Below are 25,000 nucleotides of genomic sequence, written 5' to 3' on the forward strand. Positions count from 1 at the left end.
CAATATGGACAAGTACAAATGGTATGGATTTGCCTACAAATAGACCTGTGATGGCCTTTTACACACTAAGCTCCAGCAATCCCGGCATCTACAGCCTAAGAAAATTGAGAATGTTACGAAAATTATATTGAAAACAGATTATCTGATTAAGTACTTTCAATGAAAATCAACATGACGTTGGAAGTCATATATATGGATGTAGGAAAAGAAATCTTAGTTTTACAGTATCGTTAGGAATATCACGCTTATTCCTTATAAACCTTTGGCTTGGTTAATAATAATTAAACGAATTACAAGTGGTGTCTAGGCCACTCGTGTGGCTTAAGACATCTTGACCTTATTTAAGGATAATATACTGAAGTGGTGGTGAAGGGTATTGACCATTATCACTACCCATCACTTCTCACCATTCCTTAATCCCACTCTTCTCCATCTCTCTCTCACTCTCTCTCTCTCTCTCTCTCTCTCTCTCTCTCTCTCTCTCTCTCTCTCTCTCTCTCTCTCTCTCTCTCTCTCTCTCTCTCTCTCTCTCTCAAACCCAGCTGGTCATGGTCCCGGAAACAGAAAATGATAAAAGAAATTGAAAATAAATATCTCTGGTGTGTTCTTGCCTTTACGTCAATTCGAAGACACTCGGAAATTCACGTAGTCCAGCCAGCCATCAATTCGAACCCCTTGCATACACAAGATTCGAACCCCTTGCATACACGAGATTCGAACCCCTTGCATACACGAGATTCGAACCTGTTAAATAAGATTTATTTTTATTAATTAGGAATGTAGGGCTGATAACAGGCAGTGTTTTCACTTGCTCGACAATTGTTCCAAAACGGTACAATTTGAAGCTCGCTGTATTGTGGTTTTTATATTACAGGAAAAGTCTTATTTCAGTACATTTTGTAGAGAAGCGATGTATTTTTCTTGCATCTCGCAGTCAGACTACTCTGCTACGTATCTGCTATATGCCCGCTCCGTGTCCGCTCCGTGTCCGCTCCGTGTCCGCTCCGTGTCAACCGCATGTCATGGCATGTCGGCAAATTGACAACCTGTCACTCTAAGACTAAACGGTCAGCACTGGTCCACATGTACCCCCCTGCCACTTCCCAGCCCGCACCCCCCACCCTCACACTCCCAGCCTTCATAGCCGGATCTCACTCAACATGTTATTGAGTAAACTCAGATGTTCGTTCGTTTATGATTCCGCAAAAATAGCTGTATTGTCTGCGGAGTGACCAATTGTAAGAGTCAAGGAGCAGTTGAACACCTAACCACCTCTCTAATGACTCAACCATCGTCTTCACCGAAATCGTCGTACTTAGCTGACGGATCAATGAGAGACAAAGCCTCTTACGTTCCATTATCTGTATGTTAATGTTAAATGGTAAATTATTCTTTGCAACAATTAAGGTAAAATATGACAGCATGAATAATTTTGTTTAGTTTTTATTAAATATAATTTTTAGGCATTAAAATAGTAAGCTAATAATAATAATATTAATAATAATAATAATAGTGCTACGATATGGTATTAGAGCGCGTCTGGGAGCATCCAGGACGTAGGTTCGAACCCTGACGGAGATTCGAACCCTCATTAATGCTCCTGTGGATTTGTTCATTAATATATCATGTGATTTCTCTGTGTAACAATAATAATAGTATTAATAATATAAAATATTAAATTTAAAAGTAAATAATAAGTTCCCAAGTTGACTACTACTTAAAGTCTGAATATCATCTGCCAATAGCCACAAGTCTATTTGTGTCTATCCATAAGTCAAAGTCTATCTGGAATTCGTGACAGAGGATAGAGGGTTCGGGTGTTTATCCCGACCAACACGACTCCTGCCCTTAAGACTTTGTTATAAGTCTTATCTTGTCGCTCCTTGTTACAGAAAGTCTGTGGTCCCCGGGTGCCCCTGAGAACCAGTCGGGTCTTAAAACCAGTCCCAGTCTAAACCAGTCGGGTCTTCAAAGCAGTCCCAGTCTGAACCAATCGGGTCTTAAAACCAGTCCCAGTCTAAACCAGTCGGGTCTTCAAACCAGTCCCAGTCTGAACCAGTCGGGTCTTAAAACCAGTGATTTCATGACGTGTCGTTTTGATGTCACACAAAACTTCGTGTACCACCCCATATTAAAACACAATATTTTAGGCATTAGATTCATTAGGTTAGGATAGATTAGGATGAGATAGATTAGGTTAGCTTTCTTTAAAAGAGAAGCGCTGACGTAAAGGTATGCATACTTTTTTTTAAAACGTTTTAGACTTTTTGTTTATCAAGTAGACAACGAGTTCAAGGGCAGATGAAAATAAAAAATGGATAGGATGACCTTCTGGTAACCTGGTCTATCCTGTCTCGCCCTCGCCTATCCTTGGCCGTCCCTCGGCCATCCTCGGCCGCCAGCGGCCCAGTTGAAGTGTGACGTGTGGGTTCACCTGGAATATGCGACGAATGTGGACATATTTGTTAATCTGAAAGAGACAACGTATGTTGGCCTGAATTATGAGATATATATATGTGTTGAAGTCTGGGAGAATGTGACGTTTGTAGACGCATCTAGAAGTCTTAAATATATGTGTTCCATATGTATCTGTAAGTTGAAAATACGTGACGAGCGAGGTTGTATATGTATAGGTAACAGAGGGTAGTGGTGGGGGTAGGTAACGGAGGTGGGGGTGGTTTAGGTAACGCGGATTAATAATGGTGGTGGATAAAAAAAAAATTTGGTTGGATTTTGTCCCCATACGGGTGACAAAACCGATACTCAGGCAAGGACAATGAAAATATTATCTCTGAAACAAAAAAAATTCTCTTTGGGCTCATGACATAAATATGATCAGCTATAACTATCCAGCAAATTAAAATTATAATTAGAAATAAGCAGAAAATCAGAAATATTAATAAGGTAATTTATAAGGAGAAAGTCGGGGGGGGGGGCACAATCGTTGTATTTTGTACGGAGTGGCGAATCGAGGGATTGGGCAGGTGTATTGGGCTTCGTCGTGACGCAAAAAAATGACGCAAACGTATTAACAAAGTCTTTTAAGCCTGGGAATATGAGTCTCGTTACAAAGGGATACTAATATTAACGGTGAGGTTGTGAGTGGTGAGTGAGGTTCCTGTCTTCCATCCGGCTGTAAGGGAGAGAGCCGGCCAGGCCGGCTGCCACGTACACAGGCCGGTTATATTCATATTCTTGTGGTAAACCGCGTCAAAGGTTGTTTGAGCTCGTGGAATTTGCGATGCCTTAATAGTCCTTTCCCCTATTGAGCTCTTGTTTTATCTTTATTTAAGAAAATACAATATAAATCACATATACATAAGTTTTACAATGCAATACTACATTATAATTCTCATTGTACAAGTGTTTCATTATCATAGAACATGAACTTTAAAACCCCTGAATGTTATACTTATTTTTCTTTAAATAATTTACAAAAAATGCAGATTATATTTACATTAATTTACAGGGGAAATTATTACATTTATATATATTTTTAAGCTCTTTATATTTGTTTAGTGGTCAGTAAGGAACACTTTAATTAGAAAAATTAAAATGAGTTAAGTTACTTCCAGTTAAACGCTAATTATCAACTAATTCTCTCAAATAATACATCGTATTTTGACCTACAAATTCCTCCCCATCATTAAGACATAATATACTACAAATCATAAATGCTTGCTAAATAGACGAGATAATACGTATTCGATTCGTGAGGTCCCGGTTGGTTCCGGTAATTTAATATATCATTTTTGCGACGTTGTGACAACTCGAGAGGACGGGGCTGGATTATTATACATTCTACGAACAGGAACCGAGGAAGGAGTAGCCATACAACACACAACACACCTTCCGGTTTGTGATCAAACACATGACCAAACACATTTCCGAACACATGTGCAAACAAACCATACTAAATACGAACAAATCCACAAGGGCCGTGACGAGGGTTCGAACCTACGTCCGAGAGGATCCTAGACTAAAGACCTAAGCACAATGGGCGACGAATCTCTGTTTTATAAGAAAATTATTTTTTCCCCAGATTTTATCTAAATATAAAAAAAAACTATTTATATCCGTTTTCCCTATTTTCATTTTACATTTTAAGTTGTTTATTAACAACTCTTTCATAAATTGGTATACTTCTGTTATGTCCCAACTTGTTCTTCACATTCTCAAAAACATGTAAATTAAACTCTACTAATCGGTATTCATAGAGAGGATTCAGTCTTTATTTATATGATCAAAGGCTTGGTTAAGTCTATGGATATTATGTCTTAATCTTTTCGTTTATTAATTGCCTCAAATATGCTATAAAATAAGGATAATAAAATTGTTAAACGTATATGGCCTTTAGTAAAGCCATGGGCCAGAGGAGGAATTGGAGTGAACACTATGGAAGGAGAGAGAGTGAGAGGAACACGTTGGAGAAGGAAGGGGGATCGAGTAGTCCACAGGGAGAGAGAGAGGAGGGTCCCAGGGCCATGCTAGCGGGGAGTGGAGGCCGCCAGAGGGAATCACAGCAGGTTCCTAAAAGGATTGACGCACCACCTGGTATTAGATTCCATTCTTGGAGCTTTTGTAGGGTTTGTGGCGGGAAGGTTCGGAGACCTTTGTTTCTACTTGTTTCTTGATGAACTCGACCCGTTACTCTGTGACTTTGTGAATATTGTTTTCTCATTTCTTTATGCGAGTTTGTAAATAAATATATATATATATATATATATATATATATATATATATATATATATATATATATATATATACATATATGACACTGAAAACTCACACCCCAGAAGTGACTCGAACCCATACGGCCAGGAGCAACGCAACTGGTTTTTACATACTGCTCCTGGCAGTATGGGTTCGAGTCACTTCTGGGGTGTGAGTTTTCAGTCGCATATAGTCCTGGGGACCATTCAGGCTTGTTCGCATATACATATATATATACATGCGTACAAGCTTGAATGGGTCCCAAGCCAATATGCAACTGAAAACTAAAAGTCTCACGACTACCAAGATTTTTGTACAGTCGTGTGGTCTAGTTGTTAAGGTACCAGGTACGCCAAGGTGCATAGTGCTTCTGGCTGTCTGGGTTCGAATCCTTCTGGGGGGTGTGGATTTTCAGTTATATGTATATACATATATTTATCTCGATATGAGATCAAATCACATAAGTACAAAGAAAGGAAATCTTGAAGGCGGAATTCTTTGAAGGAATATGACGAAAATTTCACTAACACCTTGTACCCATGGTGTGGGGTTGGTTAGTTGTGGTGGTTAGTTTGACTAGATAAGTTAGGTTGATTGGTTTGTTAGGTGGATTGGATAAGTTCATTAGTTACATTAAGTTAGATTGGTTAGGTTAATAAGATACTGAACAGAATGAATACATTCAATCTTTATTGGTTTACTTTGCTAAGAAACATTCCAAGATATAAGGTCACCACACCACCCCCTCCACCACACTCTCTACCACAGTCCTGCTGTCTTCCACACTCCCTCACATAGACCATCATTGCTGCCTGATAATGACCACTCATGGCCAACCACCTGTCTTAACGACCATTGCAGTCCTCAGTTCCCTGCAAGCAGTACTGAGTCGTTAGTGTTGGCTTGTCGGCTCCTGCCTCTGCCACTGGGTTTGTGTGGCACTGGGTTTGTGTGGCACTGGGTTTGTGTGGCACTGGGTTTGTGTGGCACTGGGTTTGTGTGGCACTGGGTTTGTGGGGCACTGGGTTTGTGTGGCACTGGGTTTGTGGGGCACTGGGTTTGTGTGGCACTGGGTTTGTGCCGGCAACATCATTTCTTTTATCCTGGCAACTGGCAGTCAAGAGGCTGAAAGGTGTTTCTCTCCCTTCTCTCACTCTCTCTAAGAGCACTCACCTGAGTGTGTGTTGTACTCCCTAGATATACTCAATAAAATGTACTCACAGGGATGTACTCAGCGAGATGTAGTCAGTGAGATGTACTCAGTGTACCTGGTTGATGGGGTTCTGAGAGTTGTTCTACTCCCCAAGCCCGGCCTGACTTGTGAGAGTTTGGTCCACTAGGGTGTTGCTTGGAGCGGTCCGCAGGCCCACATACCCACCACAGCCCGGTTGGTCCGGCACTGTATGTGTGCGCTCTAAATTCAAAGACTTTGACCTGACGTCAAGTTGCATCAAGTTGCATCGTGTACATTAAGTGTGATGTACTCATTAAGGTTCACTTATACGACTGATTTTTGCAATACTTTGCACTTAAAATCTAAACTCACCTGAGATTAATTTGTCTAATTTTCTTGAAGGTGTTTCAATGGGCTCACCATCTCGGGCGCTGGAGGCGTGTTGCTGTGCTCCAGTGATCAGAGCCATCAGTGAAATTGGATAGTTATACAGGCTTTAATGCTGTTATTTATTTCAGTCAGCAGCATGACTGTTGCAAACGGTGACCGTTGGGCAGTGGTTAGCTAACTGGTAACTCCAGTCATCCAGTACGCTAACTCGACAGAACCACGGCGAACTTTTTTCGGAGTTGCGTTATTATTACGTTTTTATAACGTTGTAAAAATGATAACTGTGGTTATTTCCATGTTAATAATAATGTAATTTAACATTGAGTCTTAGTACTTGCCCTTGCGGCACCCCGCTCGTTATCTCACTCATTAGCTACAGTGTATATATATATATATATATATATATATATATATATATATATATATATATATATATATATATATCTTTCTACATCACTGTAGCTCTATGGTCTTCTGTAAGTGGTCCCTTACCTCGCTCAGCAGTCTGTTGGATTGACACACTTGGCTCTCAAGCTGGTGTACAAGTTCTTTGTGAGGTACAATGTCAAGTGCCTTCTGTTAGTCCTGGAACAAGAAGGACTAACCCTATCTCTACTTTATCTTCCTTATATTATTCCAAACTCTAATATGTTTATCAGGCAAGACTACGCCATCGTTCGCTGAATTTATTTTTGTGTTTAGAAAAGAAATTCATTCCTACTAAATATATCTGAAAAATAAAACGATATTAGAAAAGAATAAACTATATAAAAGAAAAAACAACTTTATTCAGATAAATAAAGATAACGAAATATCCTTTTTTTACTATTGTATACAAAAAAAGACTTCGGCTTATTTTTAATATGGAGCATAAAAAAATATGTTATTTCCCTTTCTCGTCCAAATCTCCTGAAGTGTTAAAGCATCAGTAAGAGGATCTATAGTTCGTCGCGAACACCTGCAGCAGTTGCCAGGGTGAACCCTATTACCACTGGTCAGCTAACGTGAAAAAAAACAACGAAACATTTTATATATATATTTTTGTAAAGTATTTTCCAATTTGAGTTTGAATCAAATATTGGTATGGTTATAACTTTGTTTTTCCTGTTTTTTTCCTTCTATGTGCTTGGTTAGTCTTTTGTTCGGTTTAGTGAGGTAGAAAGCTGAGAGAGAACGGGCGTGAGGAAACTTTTTATAAACGTTTTTTTAACGTTTTATAAACGTTTGTTAACGTTTTATAAACGTTTGTTAACGTTTTATAAACTTTTTTTAACGTTTTATAAAACGTTCTCTTGCCTTCTCAGGTTAACAGGAGTGTGCTTCTGGCCGTCAATTATGGAGGAGGTTGGGAACACTGTTGATATACCTCGTTCTTTTGCTTGTTTCCTCTTTAATTCACTCCCTAACCCGCCAAACACACGACCCCAACTGCGACGTTTCTACAACTTTCAAACACGTTTTAACACTTGTAACAACGACCTAATACATCATAAAAACGATATAACAACATGTAACAACTTTATTACAAGCTGTAACAAGGGAATTATAGGGGACCGTTACATTGGGTTTGCAGGGAACCCACACACCTGCCTTACCCTAAGCACCCCCCACTTACCCTTCCGTTCAGCCACCCCCCCCCCCCCTTCCTTCCCTCATTCTAGCCACCCCCTCATACCCTTTCAAAGCTCACCTTATCTTCCTCCTTCCCTCCCTCTCAATCCTCCCCTTCTCACGCCCTCACCGCTCAACCAGGCAGTTCCCCTCTCGGTAATGGCTGGCCTGAGTCAATAGGCGTAGTTTGTATTAGATTTTCATTGCCTCGGACTCTTCCCTGCCCCTCGAGGCTATTCATTATTCACTAATTGCTTCTAATATATCTGAACTCAAACATGATAGACAAACATTGTATCCCAGTGAGTTACTAATTGGTTATAACATAATGAAATCAACTAAATGAAAAATAATAATAATAATAAAATATGAAGTTAATAATAATAACGTCAGATACACAGATTTTTCAGTGTGTATCTGAAGTTACTCTGTCCTTCACCTGAGTGCTTGAGGGGGTCATATGTGAAAACTTGGACAAACTTCAGGAGGGTCCTCCAAACTTCCTGTGATTTTAGTAGAAATCCGGTTGTATACCTTTTGTCCAGTCTGTGGTGGTAGAGTATGCGACTGGCAGTTCCTTGGTTGCGAGTTCGCGTCGTCTCACAGCCCCAGAGGATTTTCTCATTGAAGTATTATAACGTTAGTGTGATTTTCTGTGTGAATAATAATAATAATAATAATGGAGTAAATCAAACTCATTATAAACGAGAAGAGAGAATATTTTGGTTCCAAATGACAGGAGACGACTAATGGCAATCTAGCCAACGAGTGTTCTGATTGGCTGAATTGGGAGTAACTATGCCCCCCCTTCATTGACTTACAGCGATCATCCAATCATGCTCCTGTACTGGACCACTTATAATGGACCTATACTGAACCGTGGTTCTCATAGGCTGCTGGTGCTTATAGCAACTATTGGGTTGGGTTAAGCTGGGTTAGATCAAGTGGGGTTAGGCTGGGTTAAATTAGGTTAGGTTTGACTGGGTTGGGTTAGTTTAAATATAAGTAGGCATCCTTCAGTCTAAGACTATGAAGTAAAGCCTGGGTAGGTAGATATGGAGGAGAAGCTGTTACCCATGCAGCAGGTCCCCCCTCAATTAGTTTAGATATAGCTTACTTACGAAAGTGTTCCAGAGCAGAGAGACGGGAGGGTGCGGGGGAAGGGAATATAACTCATCTGATACTGATAACTCGCTAAAGTTTATAATCAATTCTATCATTTTATAGACACATATATTTGTATAAATATATTCAAGTATTTATTGTCAGTCTTTTAGACTTTACGATAAATTCAGGGAATAATCTGGTATCTCTCCTTGAATATCAGGAATACCCTGCCTCAGTGCCAGGATTATCCATGCCTCAATACCAGGATTATCCCTGCCTTAATACCAGGATTATCCCTGCCTCAATACCAGGATTATCCCTGCCTCAATGCCAGGATTATCTCTGCCTCAATGCCAGAATTACCCCTGCCTTAATACCAGGATTATCCCTGCCTCAATACCAGGATTATCCCTGCCTTAATACCAGGATTACCACATCCTTCAATACCAGGATTGTACCTCCCTTAGTACCATGACTATCACATCCTTCAATGCCAGGATTATACCTCCCTCAGTACCATGACTATCACATCCTTCAATACCTGGATTATACCTCCCTCAGTACCATGACTATCACATCCTTCAATACCTGGATTATACCTCCTTCAGTACCTGAAATATCCTTGTCTCAGTACCAGGATTATCCCTGCCTTAGTACCAGGATTATCCCTGCCTCAGTACCTGAAATATCCCTTCCTGCTTAATAGATAACCAACGGGAATATTCTTCCCTCTCACCATACGAACAGAAACCAACCGGCATTTCTACCCCTTCATAAATATCGAAAATCGATTCATTTTAATTAAGAAACGCATCCTTACAGAAGCCAGTTGCGTACCTCTGTATTAGCCCCTTGTTCTTGCAGTGTTCATTAACCAGCTGCTCCTGTGGAAGCTGTTCATTTAGCTCTATAGGGACGCATTCATTTCATAATAATGGGCATTTAGAAGCGAAATTGAAATTGATATTGAAATTGAAAGATATTTGAGGTATAAGGGTTACTTAAGAATATCATTGTTATAGCTGAAGCTCTTCTCAGACCCCTTCTTGTAAGACAAAATCTTCACGTATGTGTGTGTGTTTGTGTGTGCGCACGCATGTGTGCGCACGCGTGTGTGTGTGTGTAATTAGTCTCTGCTGATTGCGGAAACATAATTCACCTTTTCCTCAGAGTAACATTAAGAGTCGCCTATGTTAGAGCAATTACGGTCTAGACAACGACCCCATTCATCACATAGTAAAGGGGGAGAAAACCCTATAGTGTTGAATGCAGGAGAGTTGATAATCTAGGTTCATTTATCTTTGAGTTGGTTCAGGGATATTCCCTGAACCAACCCTGAATATCAGGGAATATAAATCCCTGAATATCAGGGAATATAATCAGGGAATATCCTAGATTATATATAATCAGGAATATTCCCTGATTATATACATATATATATAATGACACTTAATAAACCATGAAGTGAGGGCAATTTTTGAAAAGCAAGTTTCTTGCTTTCCAAAAATCAAGAAAATTCCCTCAAGAATTTGCTCGCTACTCAAGAAAATTTCTTGAGTAGCGTGAGATTTTTTCCCCCAGTCAAAATTAGGACATTTCAGCGACATCGAGGAGGCAGCGAAGGCAAGTTACCGTGACGGAATATATTAATTTTCATATTATTTTAGGTACTTTTTACGTTTTTTTAAATTATTTGAAATTTCCCGTTTACCCTAAATTTGTTTCCCCTTGAGAGCGTTTCGCTTTTTTAGACCTGGAAGCTGAAATTGCAACCAGCAGGAGCAGCTGCATCAGCAGGAGCAGCAGCCACAACAATAACAACAACAACAACAATAACAACAACAGTGCAAGAAAATAACAACATACAACATTAAGTACAAAAAAAGCTACATGAAAAGACTTACAAGTAAAGAACCCGGTTGATAACATTGGATAATATATCAAATTCCTACAAATAAAATAGCCAAAATTCTCCAACAACATTAGAGACTTTTCCCCTATCAACACTTTTTTTTACCCCAGCACCTCTCTCATTTTCCCCATTTCCCAAGAAGCTGGAGACAATATCAGGCTGTGGTGGCAGGGAAAATTCCCCTCAAGTCCAGTAACTGATAGTCCCCGCCTCCCTTCCGTGGGGATAAATATTCAAAGATGGACGGAAGATCTATTTGTTTAGGGACTTTGGTTGAGTACATTGTACTCAACATCGTACTCAACAACATTTCCTGAGGTTGAGTACATTGTACTCAACCTCAGGAAATGGGAACACACAATATGGAATTATACCACCCAAAAACAGGGTGGTAGGGAAATAGGGTAATAGAATAAAAGTTAGCTAGTAAAAAAAATTCGATGGTGGGGAAATAATTCGCATAAAGTTCCAAAGTGGGGAAAAAATCCCCTTATGTCAGGGGGAGACTTTTCAATAACTCAGTACTGGTAGGGACATAAGAACAGAAGAACATATCCCATAAGAAAAGCACTTGGAGATAAAGAATATTTGAAAACTGTCATTAACACACTAATAAAGACGAGATTGAGACCTTGCATGTACTTGGGGAACTCCACGAACGACGCCAGTTCGAGCCCATTGTATAACACAAGTACTGTATCATATATCACATTCAACACGCCAGCATGTTGTAAATAACTAAATAAAACCACGATATAATTAACGCAATAATATCACTATATAATTTAACAATATATAACCAGGATAACGTAAGATTATCGGTGCAGATAATCGAAGATCATCAATCGCCTTAAATAACGAATAACTCTGTGGTTAACGAAAGGCTTTAAATTGCGTTGTTAGAGGCATCACTATGTAACTGAAGGTAACGAGAGTGAACGTGACTTCAGAGATAACGACAAGGAATTCTTATTTATAAGGAAAACGACTACTAGAGAACCCCATTGGAGACACGACAAGATGGCCACGACAAGATGGATTAGTCGCAGTGTAAAGGAAGAAGGAAGAGGTACAATCGTAGTGGAAGGAAGGGGGAAGAGGTACAATCGTAGTGGAAGGAAGGGCGAAGAGGTACAATCGTAGTGGAAGGAAGGGGGAAGAGGTACAATCGTAGTGGAAGGAAGGGGGAAGAGGTACAATCGTAGTGGAAGGAAGGGGGAAGAGGTACAATCGTAGTGGAAGGAAGGGCGAAGAGGTACAATCGTAGTGGAAGGAAGGGGGAAGAGGTACAATCGTAGTGGAAGGAAAGGGGAAGAGGTACAATCAACCAACAATGCAGATGGCCCCCACGCCGGAAGCTTGGGGTTGGACCGCGTACCGCCCCTTCTTGCTTGCAATATTGCACAGCTTGCAACAATTCTGCACTCCTGCAACCATTCCACGTAACAGCGGAGGTCATCCATGATGGCGAGGGGTCCCCCCAGGTGACAGCTCCAGTGATAAATGGGACCGAAACTTGCCAGATCGGAGTAAATAGTATTACATAAGCCTTGCTTCCTGACCTCTCTCTCTCTCCCCTGTGTGTGTGTGTGTGTGTGTGTGTGTGTGTGTGTGTGTGTGTGTGTGTGTGTGTGTGTGTGTGTGTGTGTGTGTGTGTGTGTGCAGATACCTCATTGTACTTATTTCGTACTCTCTCGTTGAACACTCTCTTTTTTTATATCCCTGTCATTCATCTTCATCTGTTTGTCAACCTTGTTTGTTTCCCCACTAAGTATCTTATATGTCGTGATCATATCCCCCCTCTGTCTCGTATCCAGTGTACCGGTAACTTAGATAAAATAGTGATTCTAGTATGTTGTAATGTGGTTGTAGCTAATGTGCTTAAACTAATGTAATTCTTAGAACTAATGCATTAGTACCCAAAAGGAGGAAAAGACTTTTAAACAACAATAGATTATAGTGTTTGTGCTGAAATACAACAATGGGAGCCTTAGCCAGTGTAAAGTAATACTTGATCTATTATACACGTTTAGACTTGATCAAGTGTACGAGTAAGACTTGACCAACCAGCTGGTCAGTTGGACTTGATCAAGTTTATAGGACTGTGGTTAGACATATATATGAATGATGTTGTTATTGTTTTAGATTTAGCTACTCAGAACGAAAAGTCCAAGTAGCACGGGCTATGGTGAGCCCGTAGTGTAATTACTTGGCACAGGAGCGGGGCTATAACATGTCGCTAGGGACTTTTACAGCAAAATGTGATGTGCTGTTTTAGGGGACAAGTTGTTTGGTAGCCACATTAACTACCACGAGTTTATAACCATTCGCTTGAACAGCTGCTTATTTTCGACCATGCAGTTTAATGACAACCCAATTTAATGAATACCCAATACAACGAACGCTCAGTTTAACGAACACCCAATACAACGAACTCTCAATTTAACGAACCCACAATACAACGAACTCTCAATTTAACGAACCCACAATACAACGAACTCTCAATTTAACGAACACCAAATACATTGAACACTCAATTGAACGAATACCCAAATCAACGAACTCTCAATTTAACGAACCCACAATACAACGAACTCTCAATTTAACGAACCCACAATACAACGAACTATCAATTTAACGAACACCCAATTCAACGAACTCTCAATTTAACGAACACCAAATACATCGAACACTCAGTTTAACGAACATCCAATTCAACAAACCTCAATTCAACAAGCACTCACTTTAACGACCACTTGTGCCCACAACCCTTTGTTAAAAAACAGTCGCATCAGCAAACGATGATTTACAACCACTGATGTCAATACTCCCTAGTTATAGCGAGCTATTGCGACAATGGCAGCTCGTTTATGTTCAATCACTTCAACCACTTATTAACGACCACTCGCGTAAAAAGAGCCCTCGTTATAACGACCATTCGCGTAAGAGAGCCCTCGTTATAACGGCCAATCACTTCAACTAGCACTCATTAACGACCACTCGCGTCAAGAAAACCTCGCTAACGACCACTCGCGTCAACGACTCGGGAAAGACGCTTGAACGATCATTTGATTGTTTATTAGAAGCGGGCATCCAGCACCTTTCGCTTCTTGCTTCTCGACTCTGCTTTATTGAATTCGAGTTAATGTTCCAATAACGTCGGAAGGCAGGCTGGCCTGGGTAGATCGGTGGCGGGGGGGGGGGGGCCTTGATGTGTGCCTGGCTGTGGGTTGGGGGCACTGGGGGTGAGGGCTGGTGGTAGGGGGGCAATGGGGGTGAGGGCTGTGTGGAGATGAGGAGTAGGTGGAAGTAGGAATGGGGGAAAACAGGACAGGAGGAAGGAATGAGGATAAGGGAATGAGGGTTGTGAGTTGGGTTGTGGGAAGGGAGGTGTGGATTTTTAACTGTAGAGAGGTTGGGGAGGATTGGGGAGAGGAGGGGAGGTAATGCTCATGGCGAGAAGGGGGTGTTGGGAAGGTGGGGAGATTGGTGTGGGTAGAAGGGGGTGAGGGATGAAAGGCAGAGATATGGAATGTTAGGTTAGGTTATAAGGGGTTGTAGAGACATTGGTTGGGATACATCTATAGTCCTAATCTATGAGCATACAGGCTGTTGTTATTATTATTGTATTTTTCCATTTTATTCGTAGTTTTTTATGCCTATTTTAACACAGCATTAATATTGTATTTGCGAACATTATCGCCAGTGTTCATGTTATTGTATTTGTCAACGTTGTTCATGTCGAACTTGTAAATTGTTATGCTTATATTTTTCACGACACACACACACTCCTACGGGTGAAAGTTGTTATTCTTGTTGTTTGTTGGGGCAAGCTAACGCTGGCTGCACTTTGATATACACCCTTACGTAGGAGATCCGCAAGGTTACCCTGGATGCAGTACGCTTTCTTCTCCGAGGGGAAGGGACCACACACACACACACACACACACACACACACACACACACACACATGCATGCATACATATATGTCCAGTGTATATTATATATATATTAGTACTGAAAATAATGTATTTTAATAGGTAACAAATATGATGAAAAGAGGCCACTATACGATTGAGCCAAAAACTCTTTCCATATCAGAAAATAACTGTCACTATACCGTTCATAAGGGCAAAAAATACGGCCTAATAAAACAATAACTAATATGAAATAAAGATGTAGGCAAATTTAGGTGTGGCTGCAGTTCCCGCCATAAACAAAAGCACAGTTCCCGCCAAAATTTGTTTACACCACACAGTTCCCGCAAAAACAAAAACAGTTCCCGCAAAAAAAGATAAAAAAATCCGGTCGGTTGTGGCGTCAATTCATAGTCTGTGAGTGGCAGTTGTCTCGCGTGAGTTGCCACTTATGACTTTTCCGATAATTCATGAATTTCGGCTCATTAAATATGCAAGGAATTTTTCACCGGAAGGAAGTAAAGGATCTTTATGCCGTACATATATATATCAAGTGTGTCTATAGATAAAAGAGTATAGCACTAAATTGGCTGACATTCTCTCAAACTTCTCCAGGCCAGTTACATAAGAAGAAAATGATCAAGTTGAAAATGTGGTTTTAGAGAAAACTTTAGGAATTTTATGGGTGACTTTAGTAAATGTGTATCTCCCTCCCTCCCCAACCCAATACGATAGAGGGACACCACGCTGAGACATAATGATCGTTTATGGTCACGCCCGTTGTGATAGACCAGTGAAAGTACTCAACCCCCCCCCCCTCAACCCTCCTAGTCCACCGACCTCCTCACATACACACACAAAATAGCTGTACTTTTATCAACACAATTTGTATCACTTGTTTACACAGTAACAACACGACTGTAACAGGACCTGTGCAGCTGTAACGTTAGTAAAACAGCTGTAATAGTGTAAAAACCGCTGTAATAGTAGTGACGAAAATTTAATAAAAGTGACACTAATGATATCAATGAGGCGAATACCTCCTCCTCTTACTTGTCTCATACATATCTTCCTCATATTTCCCTTTCTACTATTATTTATCATCATCTTCCTCCATATCCACTTATTTTCCTCCAATTTCTCCTTCTCCATCTCGTATTTCTCCCCCCCCTCTTCCTTGTCCTCCTCCTTCTCCTTCTATGCTACTCCTTCTTATCCCACGCGAGCCTTTAATTTCTCTTCTGATGGGCGTGCAATCATCCCCTTCTGAGTCCTGAGCCGTATGAGTTGGGTGTGCAATAGCCAGATGAGTGGGTGATGGCCGGATAAGTGAACAAATGCTGGTCTGTTGAGTGATGGCCGGATGGGGGGTAGTCATGGCCGGATAAGCGGGTGTAGGCCGGACGAGTGAGTGTGAGATGATCGGATGACTTGTTGATTGCCAGGTGGATATGATTGGATGAGAAAACCATGGCCGGATAAGGGAACGATGGCCGAATAGCAATAACTGGGATAATCGGCCATTTAAATCAGTTCTTAAATATTGGTGCTTACTTATTAATAATTTCTCATCAGTACTTCTTGAGGTTATCTTGAGATGATTTCGGGGTTTTTTTAGTGTCCCCGCGGCCCGGTCCTCGACCAGGCCTCCACCCCCAGGAAGCAGCCCGTGACAGCTGACTAACACCCAGGTACCTAGTTTACTGCTAGGTAACAGGGGCATAGGGTGAAAGAAGCTCTGCCCATTGTTTCTTCCGGCGCCGGGGATCGAACCCAGGATCACAAGTACCGCGTGCTGTCCGCTCGGCCAGCCGGCTCCCCGGCTACTTACCTATAAGTGCTTAATATTATTAGACAGTTGTCAAAATTACATTTTCTCCAAGAGCCATAGACCTCCAGCTAAGGGGCCTGACAGCTGAGTGGACAGCGCTTCGGATTCGTTGTCCTGAGGTTCCGTGTTCGATCCCCGGTGGAGGCGGAAACAAATGGGCAGAGCTTCTTTCACCTTGCTCCCCCTGTTACCTAGCAGTAAATAGGTACCTGGGAGTTAGACAGCTGCTACGGGCTGCTTCCTGGAGGTTTGTAACAAAAAGGAGGCCTGGTCGAGGACCGGGCCGCGGGGACGCTAAGCCCCCGAAATCCTCTCAAGATAACCTCAAGATAACCTCCACAGGCAGCATGAAGAACTGCCATTTTGTTGTTGATGTAGATTTTCACAAGAACGTCAATGCTTTTCTTCCTTACGTTCTTCGTTTAAACCACAAAGTTTCCTCCTGTCCCTTTCACTGTTCTCCTTTTAGTGACAAACTCGTTTGTTGCCTTCTTATAAGTTCAGGCGAAGTAGATCGTCATATCTGGTCGGTCTCTGAATAATATATTTCACGATATTCTTATGGGGGACTCTCTCTCTCTCTCTCTCTCTCTCTCTCTCTCTCTCTCTCTCTCTCTCTCTCTCTCTCTCTCTCTCTCTCTCTCTCTCTCTCTCTCTCTCTCTCTCTCTCATCTCTTCGTAGTTTCGTCTTTAGCATGTCAACCTTGACAACCTTGACAAAATGACATGATGCTGACATGACTTGTTTGTCACTGATATTGTCACTGTGTACGTCGTTGCGCGCGTTTGTATCTGCGTCTCTGTACGTTTAGTACGTGCGCTGGCTTTTGCCTCTCTAGCGATGCACGTCGATGAGTGCACGTATCTCTGCGTCACTGGCGACGTTGGTCGGTCTGTGTGAAGCATCTCTTGGTGTTTTCCCCGAGTTCAGTTACTCTGAGCTCCTAAAAAGTAAGAAAATATCAATATTTTATTATCATTCAGTTTACGTTCACTTCGCAACGTCACGGAGATTGAGATCACAAAGCTTACGTTATTAAAGCGCAAATATAACGTTGCTCTTTTATGTAAATATGTAAATATAAGAGACCCATGTCCTGACAATTCACACTTGACTGTCCTCGTTATAACGCGAAAATATCAGTGTGTTGTAAATCAATATTTATGACGTCACTGGTGGTGTGATAATGGCGGCCATGACGTCAGAACATTACGTCATAATCCTACACTAAGGGGGGGAGGGGGGGGGGGATCGATAAGCCTGCAGAGGGGATCCAGAATATTTCCTCCGGAAGATATCGCTATAACACCACTTAAGAAGGTGTTCGGTGGGGTCGCCATCAAGGAGTGTTGGTCCATGCATCATGCATGAGAAAAACTAATGTCAGGTTCCTGTCAACTTAGAACATTTGGAAACATACATTGGGCCTTGAGAACGAGATTGCAAAAATGTATGAGTGCCTCATACAACGGTGTATGGAATGAATACATTTATGACAGCCGGTTATTGGAGCTTCAACTGCCTTTAGTTGGGGAACCCCTAAGGCAGTTCTTTGTTAACTTCATCCTCGTTCTGGCAGCTCCTGCGACGGCGCTGGAACCAAGCATATTGGCGTTTGACTTTCCATTGGACAATTTCAGCATCGTTGAGAGAGGGAGGACCTGCTGCATGGGTAACAGCATCTCCTCCATATCAACCTACCCAGGCTTAGCGCCCTGGAGAGGCCACTCCCGCCTCGACAACCAGAGCGCAACTCCATAGTCTTCCAAGACTGCAGAATGCCTACTACTATTACAGATAGTCTGTAATATGTAATATTTCAGGCACCACGCCTGTCAAACTGCGTGGTGCAGGCCCTATTTCAGGCCCTTCAAAGCTTCCTAATCTTTATTCATTCAGCGTCTGATCTTCCTCCAGGATACGACCTAAAACAGTTGATTGACTCCCAGGTACTTATTTCCAGCTAGGTGAGCAGTGGCATTAGGTGTAACGAAAGGTGCCCAGTCGTCTCAGTACTGCCCGGGAATCGAACTCCAGTTAATTGTGAGCTACCCGCACGATCCATTATGCTCCAGTTCAATATCATTATAATCCCAATCCCATTTCTTTCCACAGTAATAATGCTTGAAATTAAAATGTTTACAAATTTATAATCTTTTAATGTTCCCATTTATAGAGATAGGCCTTAACACCAGGCCTAACACCACCATATCAAGAGTATAATCAATTCTTAAAAATAATTCCTAATTTAAACCCATACCTGTATTTAGGACGACTAAATTCTTTAAAAATATATTACTAAGTATTTAATCTAGTTTTTACTGATACAAAATTAATATTGTGTCTCACTTGAGCTATGTGATGTTTGTGTCGTATTAGTTAATGTTAATAATAATTTCTTAATTATTATCGAAATATTTCAATATGATTATTGTCTTATATGTCGTATTTCCTGGTTCCCCAGATTGCGGCGCTTCTGCATGCTACAACAAGCAGGACGAACACTGGTTTACTACAATCTACCCGAGTCTACCTCAGCCTGCCGGATCCTACTTTAATCTACCAGGCAACTCCATTCCGCTGAGACACGGCTAAAGCTGCTTCAGTCTGCTGTCGTCGGCACCAGAGCGCAGTTTATCTATCCATACAGGACTCACTCTTCTCATGACTAATTGCACCTCTTGATTTAGTACCAGATTTTGTACCTTGTTCTACCAGACTTTGTACCTTGTTCTGTCAGACTGTGTACTCCACTCTACCAGACATGACACTATGTACTACTAAATGCATTTCTGGTAAATATTTGATTCATGTGAATTTTCTACTTAACATGCGTTCCGTTCAGATGAGTCGTCATAATATTTATATTGTTATTTGTTATATCTATACTTTATTTTAGTTTACTCTTTCTCCTGATATATATTATTTAAGAAATATTACCGCTGAAATGTTACTGAAGAGTTGGGTTTAAAGTTAAGATTTTGCGTGAATTTGAAATTAGTTTGGTTAGTGATTTTGGGTTGTTATTGGTGGTCATCTACACACACAAGACGTTGCTTCCTGATATCAGCGATCTTCGCTGGATTAACGTCGTAAGTCGAGGTATAAGAGTTCTCTTGACCGAGTTTTGTCTCCAGCTCTGCGGAGATGTTGTCTGGCTGGTGTTGATCTGTCGTCGTGTTGTGTTGTGTTGTAGGTGCCAGGGACGCTGACGGAGGCAGAAATTGTTTGATCTAGAGACTAACTGCTTAAGGGAGTCGCTTCTTCACCAGACTCTTCAGAGGAGTTGGGCGTTCCGTCGCCCGGTGTGCTGAAGTCAGCACTGCGTCAGCCGTCGCAGGAGAGGATCTGTCTGTTTTCTTCGCTATCGACGCACTCCGGGGTCGTGCGTCCGTCCGCCCGCCCCTCCACCACTTGCCGTGGGCTCACGCTTGAATGACAATGTCGTTCTTGCTACACTTCAGTAACTACCTCATCGGTGGCAACGTCCCCATCGACGACGGGGTGGACAAGCTCAACCGCAAGTACACCATCCTCATCCTCATCTGCCTGTCGTTGCCTTTAGTGACGAAGCAGTTCGCTGGCGACCCCATCGAGTGCTTCACCCCGACCTACTTCACCGAGCCTCAGGCCAGATACGTCAACTCGTACTGCTGGACAGCGAGTACATACTACATCATCCCCGTCGATGAGAACGCGCGGGAACAGGTTACCAGAGTACATTCCGTTAATTTTGATGACGAAGGGGGGTCGACAGCCATCAAGGGGGAGCGTATTAAGGTCAACTATTACCAGTGGGCGCCAATCATCCTCTTGGTCGAGGCGGGATTATTCTATGTCCCTTTTGCCATCTGGAATTCGACGGCTAAAAATTCTGGCATTAAAGTCGGTCGCCTGCTGAAGAAGGTGTCGGTGATCTCTCAGTACACACCCGGCCACCCAGACCGCGACGCCCTTATTGCCGAGTTCCTGGACCAGTTTAACACGCTGATGGGCGTCTCAAAGTGTTGTCCAGGAACCGTCTGTAAGTTTGATTGCAATCTGGCTTGCGGCGGGAACCCGTCCTCCTCGCTCTTCGTGCTCTACATGGTCGTTAAGATCATGTACGTGTTCAACATCCTGATGCAGTACTTCCTGCTGACGGTCTTCCTGGGCAAGGGCTATCTCTTCCACGGCATCGAAGTGGTGGAGAAGCTCATCAACAAGAAGGAATGGTGGACGTCTCCCCGTTTCCCCTTACAGACGCTGTGTCAGGTCTTGGCCGCCCAGCAGGGCTCTCTGCGGACTTACACTTGCCAGTGTGTCCTGCCTATCAATCTCTTCAATGAGAAGATCTTCTCCTTCATCTGGTTTTTCTTTGCCATTCTCTTGCCCGTGACCATCTACAGTGCTCTGATCTGGGTCTGGCGCACCTTCACTTGCTCTCGGATCGCCTTCGTCCACTACTACCTGTGGCGGACGAGGCGGGTGGGTAAGGAGGACCTATACAACAACGCCCGCAAGATGGCGGTGCAGTACCTAGGTTGGGATGGGTGCTTGGTTCTCCGGCTGATAGAAATGAACCACGGGGGAACGATCCTCACCGTCCTGACCGAGCGCCTTTGGGAGTTTTATGAAGGGATGGAGAGGGCGCAGCAAGATGGCGGGGATCCTGAGGCTTATTTAAATCAGCGGCCGCCCATCTTCTCCTGCGGGCCGTACCCTCCGCCGGGGCCTTCCACCGTCACGCCCACGCCCACAAGTGCTTACGGCTTCTACGGGAAGCACTTCCTTCCGGGCACGCCTGCACCGTACCCTGGGTACATGTGGAACCACCAAGACCTGGCCACCCCCGCATACTCCAGCTACCCTAGGATACGGGGTAAAATCAGGTAACGCTCCACTTCCTGTGCCTAGAGCCTCAACTGCGCCCCCGTACATGGTATTCAGTGGTGAATGGGTCGCCACTTTATCCTGTACATGGTACTCAGTGGTGCAAGGGTAACCACCTGCTCCCATGTGTGGTACCTAATAGTGCATGGATCTCCAACTGCCCCCAAACACCTTGTTCGGTGGAGCATCTCACTGCCCGATCCTGTACACGGTACCCACGGGTACACGGTACCCAAGGGCGCACGGTGCCCACGGGTACACGCTACCCATGGGTACACGGTGCCCAAGGGCGCATGGCCCACTGCCTGCCCCTTGCAATGTATTGTAATAGACGTCTTAATTTTGTTGCGGGGTTGGATTAAAAAAGAGAGAGAGAGAAGCAGCATGGTAGGCAACCTTTTTCATTGTGTCCCCTTTAAACTCTGCCTATAATAGGTTGATTTACCCAGTTCTAGTGCGCAACATTCTGTCTGGCTAAATTTCCACAACGTGACCACACATATCACAACCCAAACTGCTCCTTTTGGATGAGGAGCAGCGTGACCTAACTCATGCTCCCCGCTGTATTTACTGCAAGTTTTCGTTACAAATATTTTCTTACTAGAAGCGCTCTTAATTTCGAGCAAAAGTCAATGAATCTATCCAGCCAATCATTCCCTTCAGTTTGGGAAATTGTTTTATAATACGAAAATTAATATTTTGTTGTTGTTGAGGTCATAATATTATGACGTCTCTGAAAATTCACCAATCAGAATGCTTATCAGAGAATATTTGCTGCCAGTTTGGGACCAATATCCACTGGCTATGTAATAGGCGGGAAAAGCCTAGTATTATGCCTTCCCATTTCATTCACCTGGGCTGTAGGAGACTCGAACCACGAGCCTCATGTGTGTGAGGCCGAAGCTCCCACGCTTCCTAGTATGATGCGTTTGCTTTAAGTACGTGTGGACCGGGAATAAAGGCAGTGTTAGCTCAGAAACACAAGGCTTCGCTTTATTAGCTCGGAATATGTTTTATAAAACTGGTGTTGCTATGTCAAAATGTCTTCCTAGGATCGTAGTTCCGTGCCTGCACATAGATTAGCTAAACAATCTAAAAAATAACAGAAGAAAGGAGCTCTTTTGATCACTTGTTGCTGCACAACAGCGGACCTGTATGATGTTCGAGTGTTGACTGCCAGAGAGATATAAAAACACTCACGTATATATGGCCTTATGTACCCCCCCCCCCCCCCCCGGCAGCAGCGAGTGTAACAGAACTCCCATTGGGCAAGCATTTGGTACTCGTCAGCCAATCACGCCCAGACATTCCCTATTCCCTATTGACTTATTGATATGTAAGTCATCTACCAATCACAGCCAGGTTCTTCTTAGCTGCTCTTACATTATCCACCATTCACACGCCAGCTTGTCCACTGGCTGCCCCTAAAATTATTTTATTCCTGAAAATCATTCACCGTGCAATATGTTGACCAAAGGCAGGCCAGCATTTATCTCATCCGAATCATAGCAGGTTTAGCTAGCCGAGTCTTAACCTGCTTCAGTCTCAACCAATGACACTTAGTTCTCCTCCTCCTAAAGCAAACAGGATTGTGATTGGCTTTATTATTACGTAGATACTTGACAAAAAAAGGGGCTTGTGTTTGACTGGCAAAATGTTCTCCAATCCGGACGGACCATTGGAGATCCTCGGTTCTCTTTTCCCTCCAACTTGTATGTTTACAGGAGAATGCGGTTCTTGTCTCTTGTGTTGTTACCGTTCCCACTTTTACTGACGGTGTCTGTGTTTAGGAGGGCGGTCAGAGCGGCTACTGCTGCAGGTGTAGCATCTGAGGAGAAGGGCGCTCGAAGATGAGGCACAGGACAACCTTAGCGATCTTAGAAACGATCGATCAAAACAAAACGATTGGTTTGGGGCCCAGATGGGAAACGGCCAGTTGTGTCTGTCTATCTGGCATGCTTCAGCACTATACCTTACCCGTCTGTCTGCCGTCCCTTGCTGTCTGGCCGACGGATCTCACCTTCCAGACAGCGAACCTGTCACCAGCTGGGACGCTCTTTAAAGCAAACACTTCTTCCCTCTCTGGAAGTAGTCGAAATAAACCTTCATGTGAAGCCTATGACGATGATTGAGGCCGTGGCGGGGTCATGGCCTCAGTCATCAGTTATCAGTCGGCCGGATAACCTGACCAGGAAAGGTTATCCTGGCCAGTCACGGCCAGGATAACTTTTCTCTACCCCCCTTGTCCCTGGCGAGATAACAGGATCTTTCTATGTTCTCTTCTTGACACAGGATCAAGCAGGCTCAAAGTAACTTGGGAAGAGCGACGAGAGAGAAGTGAATACATAGCGTCTAGGGCAACCTTGTGACTCCTTTAGGGAATGATCTAAGGGTCTGATGGGACGATTGTTGTAGTGGGTGCCGGAGAGGCATTGTACTCTTGCTTTTCATGTAGATGAAGGAGAAGGGGTAGATGAGGCATTGATCTTTGGAAGAAGATGCAACAGCTAGCCTTTAAGAAGCTGTTATAGTGAACTTCAGATTCATTTTTCCTCTCCCGTTACTGGCAATTCGCGAACGTGCTATTATATATTGGGTTCGTTCAGAGATCTGTGGAGAAAATTTAAACATGCCAAACTGGGCTGCTTTTCTCTCTCTCTCTCTCTCTCTCTCTCTCTCTCTCTCTCTCTCTCTCTCTCTCTCTCTCTCTCTCTCTCTCTCTCTCTCTCTCTCTCTCTCTCTTTCTCTCTTTCTCTTTTCTCTCAAAAGAGATCAGATTTATGGAAGTGTTGAGAGCCTGTTCCTGTGTATTGAGAAGACGAGTTAGCTGTTCCTGTGAATTGGATCAATGAGTCAGCACCTGTTATCTTACTCGTCTCATTCGCCACACACATTAAATCTACTCTTTGCTATTCACTCTATCTTCCCTCTGTTTTCCCGACTTGGTTATATTGTGCTATAATTGAGTCCTGATTATACGTTTATAACTGTCTTCACTCACGGGTCGTGTCCACGGAGATGTTAAATGAGTTAATATCTTCCGTTTCAGGTTAATATGTTTGTCTTTGTCTACCGATTTTGATGGACATTTTGACAACATATCCAACACCTGGTTCTTTAACTGGCCAAATATCCGGTTCATTTACTGGCTAACTCTTGCTGCACTTCGATCAGCTGGTGACATCCAGATAAACGGATTTTATTTTTTCTCTCTCTGTCTCTCGCTGTTGTCGTCTATATAAATTATCTGATGATTGGGCGTGAGTATTCATGCGATTCAGGATATTCCAAAACACACTAGAATATGCAGATTGGGTTAGATATCCTTCGTCGGGGATTATTACCTTACAATCCCTATCTAACTAACACGATAATTGGCGGATATCCGTGTCAGGGCGACGTTACCCATAGTTCTTTACAAGAGGACTAGTATCCATGGATTAGTGGGTATCCGCGGATTGATCCGCATACC

At 42.8% G+C, this 25,000-nt stretch overlaps 1 protein-coding gene and 1 long non-coding RNA gene across 2 annotated transcripts in view; both read left to right on the plus strand.

The window, feature by feature from the left end:
* The window catches only part of LOC138359855 (uncharacterized), a 50,388-nt gene extending 31,132 nt beyond the window's left edge, over positions 1-19,256 (plus strand). The window contains exon 4 of the long non-coding RNA XR_011226085.1: positions 19,121-19,256. This is a non-coding gene — a long non-coding RNA (uncharacterized lncRNA). The remainder of the gene's footprint in view (positions 1-19,120) is intronic.
* Positions 19,257-19,943: 687 nt separating this feature from the next.
* On the plus strand, positions 19,944-21,805 carry LOC123746897 (innexin unc-9). Its single transcript, XM_045728755.2, has one exon. It carries the CDS (start codon positions 20,092-20,094, stop codon positions 21,529-21,531), a length of 1,440 nt encoding a protein of 479 aa, XP_045584711.1. The 5' UTR covers positions 19,944-20,091; the 3' UTR covers positions 21,532-21,805.
* Positions 21,806-25,000: the final 3,195 nt, after the last annotated feature.

This window comes from Procambarus clarkii, chromosome 93 (assembly GCF_040958095.1).
Source record: "Procambarus clarkii isolate CNS0578487 chromosome 93, FALCON_Pclarkii_2.0, whole genome shotgun sequence".
NCBI classification, from domain to species: domain Eukaryota; kingdom Metazoa; phylum Arthropoda; class Malacostraca; order Decapoda; family Cambaridae; genus Procambarus; species Procambarus clarkii.